The sequence below is a fragment of the Serinus canaria genome, chromosome 1 (genome assembly GCF_022539315.1).
Source record: "Serinus canaria isolate serCan28SL12 chromosome 1, serCan2020, whole genome shotgun sequence".
NCBI classification, from domain to species: Eukaryota; Metazoa; Chordata; class Aves; order Passeriformes; family Fringillidae; genus Serinus; species Serinus canaria.
The window spans coordinates 36615180-36632966 of record NC_066313.1 but is presented as its reverse complement, the minus strand read 5'-3'; the positions used below and the strand labels follow the sequence as shown (position 1 = coordinate 36632966).

The 17787-nt window shown below is 43.4% G+C and overlaps 1 protein-coding gene across 3 annotated transcripts in view; it reads right to left on the bottom strand.

Annotated features, from left to right (window-relative positions):
* The window catches only part of HEPHL1 (hephaestin like 1), a 34241-nt gene that overhangs the window by 2887 nt on the left and 13567 nt on the right, over positions 1-17787 (bottom strand). For all 3 annotated transcript variants that reach the window (XM_018908423.3, XM_018908424.3, XM_018908425.3), the window contains 13 exons: positions 17165-17333; positions 16351-16487; positions 16061-16192; positions 13346-13557; positions 12783-12933; positions 11473-11685; positions 8744-8957; positions 7014-7153; positions 5862-6002; positions 2769-2875; positions 2046-2268; positions 1128-1267; positions 392-551 (listed from right to left, as the gene is read on the bottom strand). In XM_018908423.3, the coding sequence (XP_018763968.1) occupies positions 392-551; positions 1128-1267; positions 2046-2268; positions 2769-2875; positions 5862-6002; positions 7014-7153; positions 8744-8957; positions 11473-11685; positions 12783-12933; positions 13346-13557; positions 16061-16192; positions 16351-16487; positions 17165-17333 (2139 nt within the window). The remainder of the gene's footprint in view (positions 1-391; positions 552-1127; positions 1268-2045; positions 2269-2768; positions 2876-5861; positions 6003-7013; positions 7154-8743; positions 8958-11472; positions 11686-12782; positions 12934-13345; positions 13558-16060; positions 16193-16350; positions 16488-17164; positions 17334-17787) is intronic.

The window sequence follows — 17787 nt, the reverse complement described above, 5'->3', positions numbered from 1 at the left end:
CAAGTCATCAGTGCTCACAGGAAGGAACCAGCACCATGCCAGACTGTAGGCCCTCCTGCTCAGCGAGGCAAAAAGGCTGAAAAACAGCTTTGCAGATGTTTTCTGTGCCACCTTTAAATGACAAATGGTCCCTAGGCTGCCACTGTCTCAGAAGGGCACTTGTGAAGCACCAACTGCTTTCAAGTTGCAGCAAAGTGCACCAAAGATTGCCATGTCACTAGGCATGGTGACATGGCAATCTTTGTCCTGTCTCTTATCACTGCTAACTGGCCATGGCAGTGCAGGTGCTTCCCACCAGTGCACAGGTGAGCTCTCTTCCTTTCATCCCTGCCTTCCATCCAACTCTGCTGCAATACCCCCTCTGAGTCCTAGGATGTTTCTGATACTGCACCTGATTTGTTGATGGTGTAGGTTGTCTCCATGCCAGCATGGATGTGATCGGCCACGTGACAGTGCAGAAGCCACGTTCCAGGGTTTTCTGCTACGAGTTCAACTGTCTGGAAAGTCCCAGGGAAAAGGTCATACACATCTCCTCTGTGGTCCTTATCTGTCTGTGGCAAAGCAAAACCAGAATGGTGAGAGTCGTGCCTCAAATACTCCCCCATGCACACTGAAATATTCCAGTTAGACTTCCAGCTCCTTAAGGTAGATCAAATTCTTCTTGTACATTCCTAGTGAGCATCATCCAGAGAAACTGATGTCTGTGGACACCTCTCATTTAATCCATTATACATCAGCAGCAGACCCCTTCTGTTGACCCCAGGTTTTGGTTGAGCAAAGGTGTTTCTTTGAAATATTTTTCAGATAGTCCTGCCAGTGGCAAACTGTCACAGCATAAAACCATACTCCAACCCATCATAACTCTAATTTCCTCCCTGTATTTTCCCTCACACCTATGGGTAATCATATATTTTAACCCGCTTAGGGTAATGTAAACTTTGCAACTATCTCATTACTTTTGTATTTCCTTCAAGTGCAAAACTCCCACCAACCTCATCATCAGCCCAGGGCTCTGTGCCTAAGTGACAAAACCAGGCTGGAAATATGGAAATTTTTTTTGTTTGCTTGTTTTTCTCATAAATTTCCCATCACACTATGAAAGTTTTACTTTGATTTATTTTACCAACCTTGAAGATGAAGGTCTGTGCGTGGAAGTGAACTGTGTGGATATCCACTTCATCACCCATTCCTATCAAGTACCAGTTTGTCCTATCACCTTCATTCATCGTTAGACCCAAGAGACTGTTGTAAATCTTCCCATTGATTGCTGGAAGAATGACAAAATAAGAATGATTAATAATAGGAATAATTAATAGGAAATAGGAGTAATTAATAATTGGTATGGGTGATTATAGCCTCTACTTCAGGCACCCTTTGCACTTTCAGGGTAGAAGGAGTGCTCAGGCAGAGAGGGGACAGGCATGTGTGGTCAGGACAAGTGCTGTCCCCAGTGACCACTGCCACTGCAGGGAGACAGTCATGCTTTTGTTTCAGTTTCCAAATTGTGTAAGTATACATCAACAAATACTTTTCTGTCTTACAGAGCATCAAACTGGTTTTTCACTGGTTGAGATTGAACTCCTGAGCAAACGGGATTTATGCTGAGAAACTACATGGAAAAAGAGGGAATGGATTTGTTGCCTAAAATGGGTATCAGCTGTAGAAAGAAAAGTTTGCTTTGCCAGCGCTGTGTGTGTCCCCAGCCAGTCTATTCAGCCTGGCTCCTGGACTGGCTGCAAATACAGTCACAGTTTTAAAATGTCATCCCTATGCTCCTAAAAAACATGCCTTGGAGGAACACTGCTCACAAATGACAAGGGAATCCTGGCAGGGCAGCCTCTTCCCAAAAGTATAAGAGTAAACTATCTTGTTAGAAAAATATCTTGGCTGGGCCTTGTGAAATCTTTTTGTTTTCAGCACTGCAGTTTATGAAGTTGTCACACGGCTGGGTAACTGCAGGCTGAGTCCAATGTCTTCCTAAAAGGGCTGTGAAAAATAAACCTCTTTCCTCTTGGCTGCTGCTGCTGCCGCCAAGTCCTACATACCATGCATGCTGTTGCCTTCTACAAAGTTCTCAGTGGAATTAAAATCATCAGGATTCTTATGAAGGTATGTTTCAATATTTTCTTTCAAATACCAGGATTCATTTTCATCGAACACCATAAACAGAAGAGTAAATTCACGATCGATGTCTTTCCTTAGACCTCTTTCATCCAAAGTTCCTTTTCTGCAAACTACAAGAGGCCCAATCAGACCACTGTATGTGTCCTGAAATAAAATAAATATATGCATTACAGATTTTCAGTTCATCCAGTTATGAAATAGATACAGATTAACCAAAGATTAAATTGTGTTTTCTTATCAGATGAGAAAAAATCAGTCTGATTAAAAACTTCTTTCTCTGTGAGTCTGTCTGGTAATTTACCAAAGCAACGACATCCAGTGGTTGGATCCATCCATCCTTTCAACCTTACTCATTCTGTGATTCCGTGGTTTTGTGTAATGTTTTGTCTTTGTCCCAAATCCCTGCAACTATTCTTTAAGGAGGAAATCACATTACTGTGGTGTATGCCTTGGGATTTCTGCAGCTTAAATTACCCAGGCATGTGCAACTGTTAGTAAAGAGTTCAAAGCATCTAGCTCTGTAAATGGTTTCTGTAGCCTGTGGTCATCTCCCAGGTGATAAGTAGGATCCTTTCAGAAACATTACAGAAGGCACAACATGTTAGCCAAAGCAATGGAAGCTTTAATGGCCATTTCTTGGTTACCTTAACAAAATTTGCTGTTGAATAATAAACCCAAGTGATACAATTTGGATCTGTTTTGCCAGGACCGGATCGTTCCGGGATGTTCCACCTGTAGGTGTTCATTTCCCCTGAAACAGAGAGAGAACAATTCCACCTTGAGCAGCTAAGTATTAGAGGCTTTGAATAGTATCTAACTCAGACCTCCTACCCTCCTCATCAAAAAAACTGTCTGCATCAAAACTACCTGGGGAAGCATGCAGCAATGGGATAGGGATATGATTCTGCCTTCCAGGAGGTCAGTGAGGTTCCAGTGGTGTAAATGAAGGCAGATTGTTCCAGAAAAGATCTGCAAATGAATCTGACAAAAGTGGCATCCCACAGAAGGAAGTTTACAGACAGGACTCTTCCTATTTCCCCTTGGCAAAACCTGCAGTAATTCAGTGATCTTGGCTGTTGATACTTAAGGTCAGATGAGGCATTGGGAGCCAGAAAATGTTTCTTGGACCAATTGGAGAGGGCAAAAAGAAGAGGCAGTTGCCGCTGGGATTTTGCAGAGGGTGCTACAGAAGTGTGTCAGCTGGGGGCCCAGATAGGAGAGCTGGATACGTACCAGCTTGCTGTCTGGGAGCAGCAGGGGGGTTCTTTCATCTTCCAGATAAGACCTTGCTCCACAGCAATTACCAGAGAACCTCTATGCCTTCCCAAATGTCATCATCTCTGCCAAATCCTCCCCGAGCAGAAATTCCCTGACCTCTGATTTTAAAAAACCCGTAACAAATGGATGAGAAAATTATCTCTTTGGGTGAGGATAATTTCTCTGCACTGAACACAAACATCAGATGAACTGCCTATGCTGTGTTTCCCAGCTTTGTTTTCTTGCTGGTACTTCAGGAAAGGGTAGGAGACCAAGATGTGGTCAACACCTTGCCCTTTTAAGTGGTAGAGAAATGTTGAACCAAGCAATCTCTGTCTCAAAAGTCTTTCAGGGTGACAACAGCCAAGAGCAGCATGGGACATGTTATGAGTCAGGTGAAAACCAGGAAATCACAGAACCATGGTTTTAGTCCAGCTACAACCCAACAGCTGCCGGTAGCTGTGGGCATCTGGGCAAGGAGAGTTGTCAAGATTAAAAGGTTGGGAAGTGACTGAGCCTAGTTTTTATGTCACTCAGCCACTACACTGTTCATTCATCATGCAGCAGTGGGTTTGAAGTGGTGACTCTCAACTCTCATACAATAGGAGATGGGTCTCATGTAAGTATTGCAATATCATTTACTCTTACAGGATAAGCATCATGTCATGGAGACATTAAGTCCATGTCATGGAGACATGGAGGCCAGGGAAATGTTTCTCATCCACCTGTATCTAACCTACATGTCATCACCTCCTTTTAGAGGGTGTGATCTGAGAAGGGAGGCTGGTCATGGTCCTCCACCCCTTCCTTGCTTTTTCCTCCTCAGCTCAGGATGTTTGGAGGTTGTAGATGGAAAAAATCTCCACCCTACTTAAAGCTGACACACTTCAGAAGGCATTGAAGACCAATCTTTAAAGTTCAAATAAGGCATAACCCCTGAAAAAAGTGATAAACATGAGGAAAATTGATGTTTTCTCCCTTTTTTCCTTCTGGGTAATTGGAAGAATGGTCAGGGAGAGAAAAAAGCTGTGGCAGATGAGAGCTGGTCTAGCATAGGTTGCTATGGATATGCTTTCTGCATCTATTTACCATGTCCCCCACAGTTTCTTTAGGACCTGGCAATGCTCTCAGGAGTGCAGTTTGTCAGGATGAAAAGCTGTCTGCTGACTGATTTAGGATTTAGTAGAATTAGACAGTCTTTGGCAAGTTTGGGATGAGCAGTCCAGCCTGGCCTAGGAAGAATTGAGGATTTCTAGATGATGCTGGTGGGGTCTGAGGTGCCCAGAAATTTTTCTTATTTTCAGGGATTTAATTTCTATGTTAACTGCTCTTTCCAAACTCCTAAGGAAAAGTCAGTCCTTAGATCCTGCTGAAGAAGGTCTTGGCTTACTCTCAAACACAGACACCTTCCCTCATCTAACTCATCCCAAGCCTGCTCCCATGTGGACGCAGGAGACATGACAGTAGTGTTCCCATTGTTACATCTCAAACACCAGCCTGGCAGCATCAACAACATCATGGAGCAAATAACTAAACCGGGGAATTGTACATAAATCAGTTCCTTTTCTTTCCCCTCCCCCATGTATTAACCTCAGGTATACATTCATCAAACTCCAGCAAGGCAGATGTTGGCTCACATTTGGACATGAGTTTCTGTGTTTTTTGTACTTTACCAACACAGCTGCTCACAAGAAAGAAATTTCAGCTTGCAAAGAGCTTTATTACAATCAAAATTTCTTTACATTTAGTTTCACGCTGGAGTTCACAAATACTGCAAAAAAAAATTTGCATGGGTGTTGGAAAGCAAAGGTGAGTACATTTTGGATTGACTGCAATGCCTGGGTTTGACTTCCTACTTAGAACATAAACCCAACAAAAAAATTGAAGTTCAAAAAGTTAAACGGGAAATTTTCTATATGAAAAACTATTTTCCACTGCTTTCCTCACTAGAAACTGAGGCATATTTGGTACACTTTTCAAATGTTATTAATTCACATGACAGCTACATTTGGCATTTTATGCATGACTCTGAATGCAAATGCCAATTCTCTGTAGCTTGAGAGAGCCAGAATTAATATTATCTAAAATTCTTACCTCTGAATTTTCAAACTTTTAAAACATTTTTAGAGTGTTAGTCTGGAGCCAAATGCAGCACTGGCTCACATTTCTCTTGCTGTGATTATGGGCCTGCTTCTCTCTCTCTCGGAGGTTGTCTAGTGATATAACATTCCTGTTTCTACCCCTGATAGGAATGAAGGCTCATTCTCTGCCCAAACACGCTCACTTGAACAAGAACCTACATGTCTAGAAACTCAGAAGTGTAACTGAATAAGCATTGAGCATATTATGCCTGGGAGAACATATAGATATGGGCAAGTTTGAAAGACAGATTATCACTGATGTGCTAAAATGGTTTTATATACAGCCCTTGTAGCTCAAAGAAAAGAAAAGGGAAAAAAAAGAAAGAAATTGAGCCTTACCAGGGAGGGTAATTGGTGTCTCAGGCTGTTCTTCACAACCAACCTCTTCTACACCATGTGCACTTATTGAGTAAGGCCTGCTGGCTTTGTTCTTAAATACGATCAGTACGGAGTCACCGGCCTCGGCGTGGAGCAACGGCCCTGAATTCAAACAGGAGATGCCAGCTTTTAATGCTGCTTTTCTGAATTCAACAAACTTCCAATAGCTTGGCCTGGGAGGAGAGCCAAGGTCTCTGTCAAAATCATTGGGCTTTTCTGTTCTTCCAGGAAAGCCATCAAAATTGGTTTATCTCAGATGATTAAAAGCTCCATATGTACAAATAATTCCTTTTCAGTCAATGAAGAGAGTTGTTCTCTCTGAAGATAGGTCTTTAGACCCCTGGTTTTTAAGGAAAACTCCTGAGGATGGCATTTGAATCTTTCAAAATTTTATTGTCCTTCAGAAAAGGAAATTGTAAACATATTCCTAAAGAAGGTTATCCTGAGGGAAGAGTATGAAACTGTATCAGGAGAGGCTTAGTATTTCCTTTCAGTATGAGGAAAAGGCTCTCCACCCAGAGAGTGGTTGGGCACTGGAACAGGCTCCCCAGGGAAGTGGTCACAGCACTGAGCCTGACAGTTCAAGAAGCACTTGGACAATGCTCTCAGGCACATGGTGTGAGTCATGCAAGGCCAGGAGTTGGACGTTGATGATCTTCCAACTCATGATATTTTAAACTTCTATGACTATTTTATGACCAGCTGTCGCCTGCTCTTCACCCCATAAAAAACCTGAACTGATGGTTATTTTTTGATGGGTAAAATTATGTCTTGCCCAATTGCAAACACAAATCCATCTCCTTAATACTGCCTTAATCTGTTTACAAGAGTCTCCCCCATGTTACAAGCTCTGACGCTAAGGTGGATCCTGGAATTGCCATTATAGCACTCCTTAGGATATTCCTTATTCATGTTCAAGAACTAATTCTTTAATTTGGAAAGGATCTCCACACTCAGCAATGACGTAAATAGCATGTAAAATCACTGACACCTGGAATAGGCGTCACTGTTCCATATTTTCCATTTTTAAAACGCTAGAAAACATCTTAGTTTTTGGAAACCAATCCTCTCCCTGACCACAGGCTTGGTCTGTGAGACATGAGAGCTACTTGCCCAGGATTTCCAAGTGCTCCTCCTCTTCTGTCCTCACTTTGCGCTGTGTGAAGTTGCCACTCGTGTACTCCCTGTAAACCACCTTCTTGTATTTTGAGCCAATCTGGTCCTCTGCTTGGCTCAGAAAAACATGCCCATAGCTGCAAAATAAAATGCAATAAAAGCACTAAAGCGTACATAGCTGAAAGCTGTTGTGCTATTCACAACAGATTCCATGAGAATATACAGCTTGATCCAACGTGTTGATGGATGTGAAGGCCCTGAGAGATGCAAGAGGTTTTGAATAGCAAATAGCAAGAGTGATAATCCTTACTTAATGCACACCCTCCTCAGACAGGTAAAGCTGAGGATAAGCTGCCCTCTCCAAGAATTTTGGGAACACAAATCCTTCACCAGAGCTGGAGCAGGGGTAAAGTGTGAGATGAGAGTGGTTTCAGCTGCCCTCTCCAGCTGCATTGTTCACTCCAATAGATACTGCCTGTCCCTGGAAACCTGAATCCTCTTATCACGATGGCTGCTTTTGCTATCTTGGCTATTAGCCACTCAGCCACGCTTAGATGATAAACAAAGCTTGACCTTCGAAAGCAAATGCGATCCATCATCTGAGATAAGAGGGAGCTGCTTTCCCCTTCCCTCTTGCTGCTGTGTACTGCACAGGTTGGATGCTTTCCCAGCATGATGATAAAAGGAGAAATGTATTTTCCGTTCTGCACAAGGAAGAGGATGCTTTCCAGGTTTACCCTGGTGTGTTGCTGCTCCCAGGAGATCCCGGAGGGCTGACTCGCCGGCAGAGGACACTCACAGCCCGCTGTGCAGCTGAGCCTTCGCCCTCTCTGGGAGCAGCTGCCTCCTGGCAGCTCATCTCCAAGGTGCCCCTGGCAGGGGAGTTGCAAGGCTGGCTCACAATACACTAAATAAAACCCAAAACACTGCCCCAGGGATAGTGCTTACTGTGTAGTGAGCTGTGTGTGCAACAGCAGCCTTTGACAGTACTGGAGTTTATGTTTTCTTTAAACTCACATCATCACCTGTGACTCTTCAGGTGTATTTTTTACAGACTCCTCTTCCTCTGTACAAGGAGCACTTTCACAGATTCTTTTCTAAGGTTTACTTTTGACACATGCTCCTTTTTGCTTTCACCAAAGTGTCATCAGAGACCAGTCTATGCAATATGATCTGAAATGTGTATTTTTTTTCATGAGTTTTACAAGTTTTTTATTCCTCACACAGTAGAGTGATTCAGTTGGCAGGTTATTTATGTTCTGATCTTTTCAGGGGATCTAGGGGTACCATGCTGCAGGAAAGCAGACAAAGCACCTCCATCATGCATCTGCATTGCCTACAGGAGCTCACATCTGGAACAGGTGCCTGACTTTCCCCTCTATGAAAACCAGAAGTCTGGGATGGCAAGGCTGGGGAGAGTAAGGGAGAGGAGGGGGTTGGGGGGCATCATTGTAAGGTTGAGCAAGGGCTGGAACACAAACTTGGAGGCCTTCTTGGATTCAACAGCATTGCAAGACACTGAAATGAAAGCATTTGAAACTGGTGCCTAAGAACTAGTCTAGACTGAGAGGCTGTGACTCTGTAAATACATTTTCTCATGTTATGTTTGGCAAAGAGTTCCTCCTAAAAATACAAGGTTGGCATCATGAAACGGTGCTTCAAAGTTTCCCCTCCACTGTAAAAAGTTTCCCCCTCCTGTGCCCACAACTGTTTTTTGGGTTGGGTACCTTTCCTCATAGCTGCTGATGTTGTAAACTTTTGGTGCTGAGCTCTTATTTGAGGCATAGTCCCACTCCACCTCCTCTGCAGCAATGTAGTAAATCCTCATGGCTCCACGCTGCTGCTGGCCTCCGCCGGGGCTGCGGCAGCCGCTGACCTCGTAGAGATGTTTCATCCCACCAACAAAGTGATCAAAAGTCCTGCAAACCACTTTGAATGTGCCTGGAAAGAAAAGCATGTGACATTTAAACAATTAAAAAACCTAACAAGCATCTTGGCAAATTAGGTCCTGTGTACATCTCTGATCTGTCCTCAGATAATCCTAATGTATAATGCTGTATGGAAAGTCAAGCAAGGGGCTGTTTAAATAGAATGATAGACTATTCTAGGCTGGAACAGACCTCCAAGATTATCAGGCCAGCCATTACCCCAGCACTGACAAGTCTACCACTAAACCATGTCCCTAAATGCCATCTCTACAATCTTTTAAATGCATCCAGGGATTGTGACTCTCCCACTTCCTGGGCAGCTTGAACTAAAACTCCCTGATGCAACCTGAGGTTATTTCCTCTTTTCCTGTCACTTGTTACTCCTTGGGAGAGGAGACTAACACTCGGCTAGTTGTAGAGAGTGAGAACATCCCCTCTGAGCCTCCTTTTCTCCAGGCTAAACACTCCCTCAGTCACTCCTCATGGGACTTGTGCTCCAGACCCTTGCCCAGCTCCGTTGCCCTTCTCTGGACACGCTCCAGCCCCTCAATGTCTCTCTTGCAGTGAGGGGCCCAGAACTGAGCACAGGATTGGAGCTGTGACCTCATCAGTGCTGAGTACAGGGGGACGGTCACTGCCCTGCTCCTGCTGGCCACACCCTGGCTGATCCAGGCCAGGATGCCATTGGCCTTCTGGGCAACCTGGGCACACTCTGGAGCAAGTTCAGCTGCTGTTGTCCAGCACTCCCAGGTCCTCTTCTGCTGAGAATTTTTCCAGACACTGCCCACAGCCTTTGGCATTGCATGGGGTTATTGTGAACCAAGTGCAGGACCCAGCTTATTTTGCTCCATAGGAAAAACTAGCCTGCTCCATCTTTGCTCAAAATTCACCACAAATTACTTCTATTTGAGTTAGATCAGCTTGGCCAAGGAAACTCTGAAAAGCACTCAGATATCTGGCAGCAGGATTAAGCTTGCCAGCGAGCCCTCACTGCCAGTGAGCCCATGCTGCAGACATGCCCACGAGGAACACAGGAAGAGGAGGAGGAGGAAGCACTCATTGCAAAACTCAGTCAAGGCATGGAGAAACAAGGGGTGTGCTTCAGAGATGCTGGTTCCTTGTCCCTGTGCACAGATCCACTGTACCAGCCTTCAGTGCAAGGGACTCTCCACGGGGCCCCTGCAGCTTATCTGGTGTAATCAGGCTGATGTAGGGCTCTGCAATACAGATACAGACCCACAATACAGGAATGCCTGCTTATAACCATTTATCTATTTGCACATTTGAGATAAACTGTAGCTTTCTGACCCTTTGCACTCCCTCCATGAAAGGCCAAGCCACCACGGGCCCTTTTTTTTTTGTAGCTCTGGTGGTCAAAGACAGTAGTGATTGTGGGTGCATATTTTGGCGTGTTCATGGGCAGATTTTAACATTTATACTCTCCTTCTCTCCTCCCCATTTACTCAAGCAGAAGCTGGCTGTGATGTTGTCCTGTACAGCTCCACCTGCTAGCACTGTGTGAAGGAGGAAAGCACTTTCACAGCTGGTTTGTGTGTGAGTCAGTGATAGAACCAAAATTAGAAGCATAGCTCTGTCCAGACTAGATCTCAGTCTGTTTCCTGTATTTCAGAGGCAAAAGAGATGAAAAAGATAAAATAGCACGTAATTAAAATAAAATCACATGCATTGGTGATTGTAAATATCTGGTAATTCATTTCCCTTATTGCTGGTAGAAAGTTAGCCAAAAATTAATAATCTCTTAGAATAATTGTTTTGTGTGAGTCCTACAGAGCAATTTCATGACAGATAGTGGAAATGTTTGGGATTTGTGTAAGAAAAATTTCAGTTGTCTTACAGCATCTGCAACAGAGGTCTAACCTGGCACATACACAACTCCAGTGTACATTTCTATCAGGTGCCCTGGCCATGGATGGCCCTTGGCATAGCCTTGTACAACCCTGATGACTCTGTTTATTTAAACAGAGTTGCACCAATGCAAAGCAAGGTAACGTTGTACTCTGTTTTATGAAGATTATTTGGTGTCTCCAGCAAACAACTCATACTCTCCTAGTGTGAAGCATGAATCACTAGATTACCCATGAGATTTAAAAGTACCTTTAATGTATAAGTTTCTGAAGAAACTCCTAAAGACTGACTATTACTAAAAAGCTTTTGTTGAAGTCCTAAAATACCTTAAATGATGCTGACTATCCACATGGCAATGAATTTACTTTTCTAAAAAAGTCTGTTTGGAGGATTATAAAATTCTATGGGCATCCTGTTAGCTACCTCTCTGCCTGCTGCTCTGCCCATCCCTAAGTCATTAAAGCCTCTGGTTTTTGGTGTACATGAATACATACAACTTCCCAGAAAATTAATCCAGCCTGAATTTTCAGCTATGCCAGGTCCCCAGGGTCTCTCTCCATGCTTTCAGCCTCTCTGTGCAGAGCAGAGCATCTCACTCTCTGTTATTTTGGCCCCCTGGTATCTGCAAGCGCCACACAACCAAAGTCAGTTCATGAACATACCCACACGGTCTGGCTGCATTAGTGCTGTCCCTGATAAGTGAGGAAACAAGGCCAGCCCATCCCTTGTCGTCCCTCTCAAGTCGATGGTGTTTCCTTGGAATTGAACCCCATGCATGTCGTAGTGACTGCCCAGCCCAATGAGGTGCCAGGAGACCTTGTCATTCTTGCACATGGTCAGGCCTGGCAGATTGCCATACAAGTAGCCATTGACAGCTGGAGGAGAAGGAAAAATCCTGGTTAGCAGCAGGTCCACAGAAATGCCTCACAGAGTCTCCTACCACCCACCTGGCCAAAGACTCATGACTCAGCGAGTCACTAAAGGGGCACTTTGTGAAGCAGAAGTAGGATTGGAGGACACCAAATTAACATCTAAGTGCTATTTCTATAAACTCAGAACTCCTACCTCTTTGGTTTTAGCCTGTAAAATCTTGTAATAGCTCTCTGCTATTGTGATGTAGCACTACCCCTCTGAGCTTTTGAGTGTACCTCCCAAACACCAGACAAGTACAAATTTGGTGCCTCCTTTCAGCCTGGAGAATTTATAACCACGTCATTAAGGCTATGGAGAGGCCCATAAAGACTCTGAGTTACAAGGGTGTTAGAAGGCAAAACTCCCTAATCCTCAAATTGTTCTCTGTGATCAATGTATGAAAGATGCTATAAAAGAGCAAAACTTTGGTATGAGATCCATGTCATAGAAGAAGAATAAAATAGACAGGTCCAGAAAGCCCCAGAGTTCTCTAACAATATATATCTAAAGGTAGGCTATGTGATTTGCTCGAGTCTGTCATCCTAAGGGATACCTTGGAGGAGATCCATGCTGAAGTCAGCTACTTTCATCCAGAAATGATGTTGTAAAATATTTCTGACCATTCACCTAATCTTTGTGTCTCCTCATCTAGAGGCGGTCACTGCCCAAATGGGAGACAGCAGAGCAGGGCAGGTAGATTTTAATGCATGAGTCAGTACCAAGGCCAGCAGTGAAATTTAAAACACTAGTGAACATTGGCTTCTTCTGCACCTGTCTCTGGCATTGTGCCTTTTTACAGAACTAAGTCTTGCATCTAAAACCCCTGCTCTCTTCCCTTTTTCCAGATGTAATGGTAGATGGAGGCACTCATTGCCGTTGTGACTGGGGTTTCAGCATGCATTCCAAGGGCAGCAGGAGCTGGCCATAAGCTGACTGGCAGCTTTCCAGCTCACTCTCCGGTGCAGTGCAGAAAGCTATGAATGATGATAAGACCTGCCAACTCATCTTCCTAATATGATTGAATAAAAGATATCATTAACAGATATTAGATATTTTGTACCATGCATTTTGTTGGATTCCATGAAATCAGCATCATTTTCATCTACTTTTGAAGGGTCTCCAGTAAATTCTTCAATATTCTTGTTCAGATACCAGCTGTCATTCTCATCAAAGATTGAAAAGAGGAGGTAAAATTCTCTGTCTATTCCTTTCTGTAGACAAGGAGGAAGACAAGACACACACACACACAAAAAAAGTCTATTCAATAAAAATGAATAGGTTTTTATAACAAAGCTTTCTTTTCCTTGAAGCCACCTTCTTACTAAGTCTGCCTAGAGACAGGAATTGGCACCTTTTCATCAGCCAGAAGGATAAATAGAGTGGCCATTACAGGGTGCCAAAAGAGTTGTTATTTGCATGCAAAAGACAGAAAAGCTAGGGAAGAGCCTATTAGGGAATGTTGATTTTGTCTTCTTAACCATCTCCTTAGATAAGCTTTTACCCTGAGAAGTAACATTTGTTTCATCTCTGTAAAAGGAGCTGGGATCTGGGCAAACTGCCTGTATGGGAACCCCCAGTGCACCACCCTGTTCTTAGGGACAAGCAGATATTCACGCTGGGCACCTGTGTCCCGTCATGATTCAGGGTGTTCTTCCGACAGACCAGCAAAGGTCCCACGAGGCCAGAGTTGGTGTCCTTGACAGCATCAGTGGCTGAGTAGTACAGGTAGGTCAGGCACGGGGGGTCACTCTCTGTTGGGCCTCCATTTTCAGGCACCCTCCATTTGTACGTGAAGGTTTCACCTGGCTTGACGTGGGCTCCTGGCTTCAGGTAGCCTGGAGAGACAAAGTTGAGGTGCATTAACATTGCAGGAAGGCTTTGTCTTCCTGACTACAAGAGTTAGATGGAAGTTGGGCATAGCTACAGATTTCTGTGGAGAAGCTCCCCCTTGCTATCACAGCTCAAGCACCATCCCATAGTCTGGGCAGCTGTGCCCTGGGAACATCTCACCCGAGCCCCATGCCATGGGGACAACCAAGCCAATTTCCCGCAGAACAAGTTCAGCTGCTCCACTCAGACACCTTCCGACCCGACCCTACGTTGGATTATCTGGATTCAATCAGACAAGACATGCAGAGCTCATCCTGGTGCTTAAATGGCTTCCTCTAATGTTTGTAACTTACCTACCTTATCATGGAATTCATCTGTGGCACAAACTCAGACTCTGCTTTTCATTAAGCACCAACAAATCAATTAAATTAGTGGGCAGAGGGAGCTGGAGCTGTGGCTCTTTAGAAATTCAAAACAAATGTGATCCTGGTAATTGTTTCTTTTTGATTTTATAGCAATGCACAGGAGCCTCTGTCAGCATCTCCAGAGTGGATGACATTGTTCTTTGTTAGAGGCTATTTTTAAAGGATTTGGGCCATTGTCTGCTGCTATGCAAAGGGTGGATTTAGATTGTCTTTGACACTTTAGCACGCATTGTCTATATTTTCTCAGCACACTCAGTCTCTAGTACTCCAAGAAAATCTTAGAAACTTAGACACAAGTGAAAATAGCAGTATTACATCTGAGCACAGCTATTTGCTGCAAACTGCAATAGAAAATAGTCTATAGCTTCCACAGTATCCAATTCTACTGGGTTCATCCTGCAACAGTCCTCAATGAGGAAAACATCGACTTGGAGTCAAGAGTCCTCTGAGACTGAGAAGTGCCAAATGCAAAATGCGAGGGTATTTCCTGAGAGCACTGAAAAAACCCCCCAAATATCTGCAGATATCTCTAAATGTAAGTATTTGTATTCACTGCATTTTCACAAGAGTAAGCCGCACTTCGACAATGCACAACCTGTGAAAAATTATTTACCCTCAGCATAAAGCTACAGGCTCTGCATATATGCCTACAGGATTTCTGCATGTATATACCTGTAGATAGATGTAATGGAAATCCAGGGCACAAGAACTAAAAGGAAAGAAGAAGGAGCAGACAGATTATTGATAAATCTTGAGTCAGGTTTCTCTCCAAAGACCCAGAGGTGTTCCAGCTCACCAGGCTGCTGAATTGTATGTTTTGGGTTGATTTTGCTATACACTCAAATGTGCGGTGCTGAAGGGCACTGCTACCAGGGACTGATAAATGAAATCACAACAGTTTGGCAAGCAGGGAGCTGCACTTCCATTGGAGAGTTATCTCTGACATGAGTGGCATTAGGATCTGTGCAGATAACTTCAAGGCTGAACTCAAGCCAGTTGCTTTTTTATGTTTTGCCTCCCAGCGAATTTATTGAGTTACAAGGTTGGGAACAAGAGACAACAATTTAATAAAGCCTTTTGCATTGATCTTATTGTATGATGAGTTTTACATGTTGACCTAATTTTCTCTCAGCACAATTTTCAAAAGAGGGATTATGTCCCATGAGTTTCTTTTGATGCGTTGTAGTAGAAACAAAGCAATTTAGGCAACAAGAAAACTATGTTCCTTTTCAGTGCTGAAAATGCACTTAGTCAGAGACCACGGCATTATCTCTGTAGATGCTATGAATAGGATTCATCTCACCTTAACTGGGCCATCTCAAGCTTAGTCTCTAACTCAAACTCTAGACTTCAATGGTTGGTGGAGACAGAATCACCTCTCCAGAGGGTCTTCTTGTCACTGACTGTAAAAGCTGCCTACCAATGAACATGATATTTAACATTCAATAATTAAACTTAGACTATAAGACCTTGTTCTTGGACAAAATGAGAGGAAGAATTTCATAAATGCTCCATTTCAGCATTTATGTATTTATGAGAATTAATAAGGATTATCACTGCTTTATACATGTTCTAGGGAAATCAGATAAAAGCTGCCTTTGAAACTGACAATCCTGACAGTAAAGCAAGGGCAATGGCTAGCCTGGATTAGAGAACTGAGAGTGATGCAGCTGAGAACATGTGGATGGTTATAGCCAAAGATTCAGCAGGGCCATCATGACAAATCCTAAGAGTCATAATTCTGGAGTGCATCCAGAGGAGAACCACTCCTTGAGCAATATGAGATAAGAAGGTGCAATATGAGATAAGAATTAATAGAAATTGGATTGTGCTTGTGACTTGTTCACCATTGACCTCATCTAGTTTTAGATATCCTGTCTGGCACATATCCAAGGAGAAGAACTATCACATTTGTAGACTGTGGAGTCCCATTGATTGTGGCATGAAGGGTAGATGCAAACTGATCAAATCATCCTTTCTGTGCCTTAGGATCCACAAAAGGGCAAACCTGCACAGCTCACCAGCAAATTTTTGGGCTCAAGTATTCTAGAGGTGACGATCCAGTAATGCAGCCAAAACTTACCATCTACGTAGGGAGCACCTTCTGACAGCTTGCTGAAGCTTACACCATGGGCCATAATGCTATAGCTTCTTCTGGCTTTGTTGGCAAAAGTAACCAGCACTGTGTCTCCCACTTCAGCTTTTATAACAGGGCCTTAAAAAACAGAGTGAGGGAAGGTATTAGAAGGACTGCTCTGCAGCATATTTCCACCAAAAGAAGAGAGAGCTGTTTGCACATAATTCCCCTTTCAATCCAGATGGTACTGCATTCAAACATGATGTAATGACAGGAGAGGGAAATATTCACTGTACCAAGTATTCCCATGTGCTTCATGTCCTCTGACCAAGTCTTCTTACTGAACGTTGCGTCAGTGTATCCCACGTAGCGAACTTTCCAGTATTGCCCTCCTATTCTGTCCGTCCCTTGTGTGAAATATGTTGCAGATTCACTGAAGAGTTAGCAAATCAGACTGGTTAAATTAAATGGAAAGTTCAAGCAGAACCCTCCATTTCAGATAAAGTTATTACTCCAGACATAGGGGAAATGCCCCCTCCCCAAGTTACTAATCTGCATACACTTTTCTAGCACACAAAGAAAGGTATCACTGGTTTGAATTAGCCAGCAAATGAGCATTCATTGTACATTAGGCTTTTATGTTTAACCCTGATTTACTTAGGTAGACATCTCTATCAACTTACCTTAGGCAAGAACTGTGCACAATGTGATTTTAATTATTATTGGCTTTTCTGGGAGACACTATAATGAAATTTGTCTCCATGAATATCGGGGGGGGAAATTCTGCTGCTGGGGCACCTCTGAATTCCACTGTCTGTAAGTGTGAAAGCTGGCTGAAGAGTCTCAATGTTGGGTCATTAACTGTGTTGAACTTGGCATGCCTCACTTTCCCCATGGATTTAATGGAGTAAGATAAGTGCTTCCAGAAGGCACCTTGAAGCATCACAGTTATGCATCTAGCTTCCTGACAAGGCTGTTTAAATCCATTCCTCCCTGCCCCTTTCAATTAAAACTAATGACAGTGCAGGACCTAGCCCATGTGAATCACTGGGGCAGTGGCACACAGACTCCTGAAATCAAAGCACAATGGGAGTTGACAAGAAATCTTACCTGCCAGTGGCGTTCAAACCCTGCCCAGTGAATTTATCATAACCGTCAGGTCCATAATTCCAGAGCACTTCTTCAGCAGCAATGTAATATCTTCTCTTGTGACTGATTGGTGAAGAGTGAGACAGGTTTTTCTGGCAGATCTGAACATCATATAGCGCCTCCATGCCACCTGGGAGAAGAAAGAGTCTGGAGACAGTCCCTGACCACCTGCAGAGTTGGCAATCTCATCGATACAAATGTACATTCAAAACTCTCTGGGATCTACATGGATTGGAAGCAATTACTACAGTAAATTTCTATTTCAGAATACATTCTCTGCCTACAACGGGCCAGATACCAAGACCCTTCCTTTGCAATGTGGTACACTTTCTGCAATAGGTGAAACCCATAGACATCAATGACACTCTTTAGTGGACTTATTTACTCAATTTCTTAAACTGCACAATGATGGTAGAATGATTTTGGAGGTCAGAGTGCCTCCAGATATCTGCCCAATAGCATCATCTCCCCCTGACTTCCACTGAAATACAGACTGGTTATTTCTGCTGAAGGTATTTGTTGCTTGCCAGAATCAAGTCTGTTTTGCCTGATGCAAACCCCACTGGAATCAATGTGTAAAAATT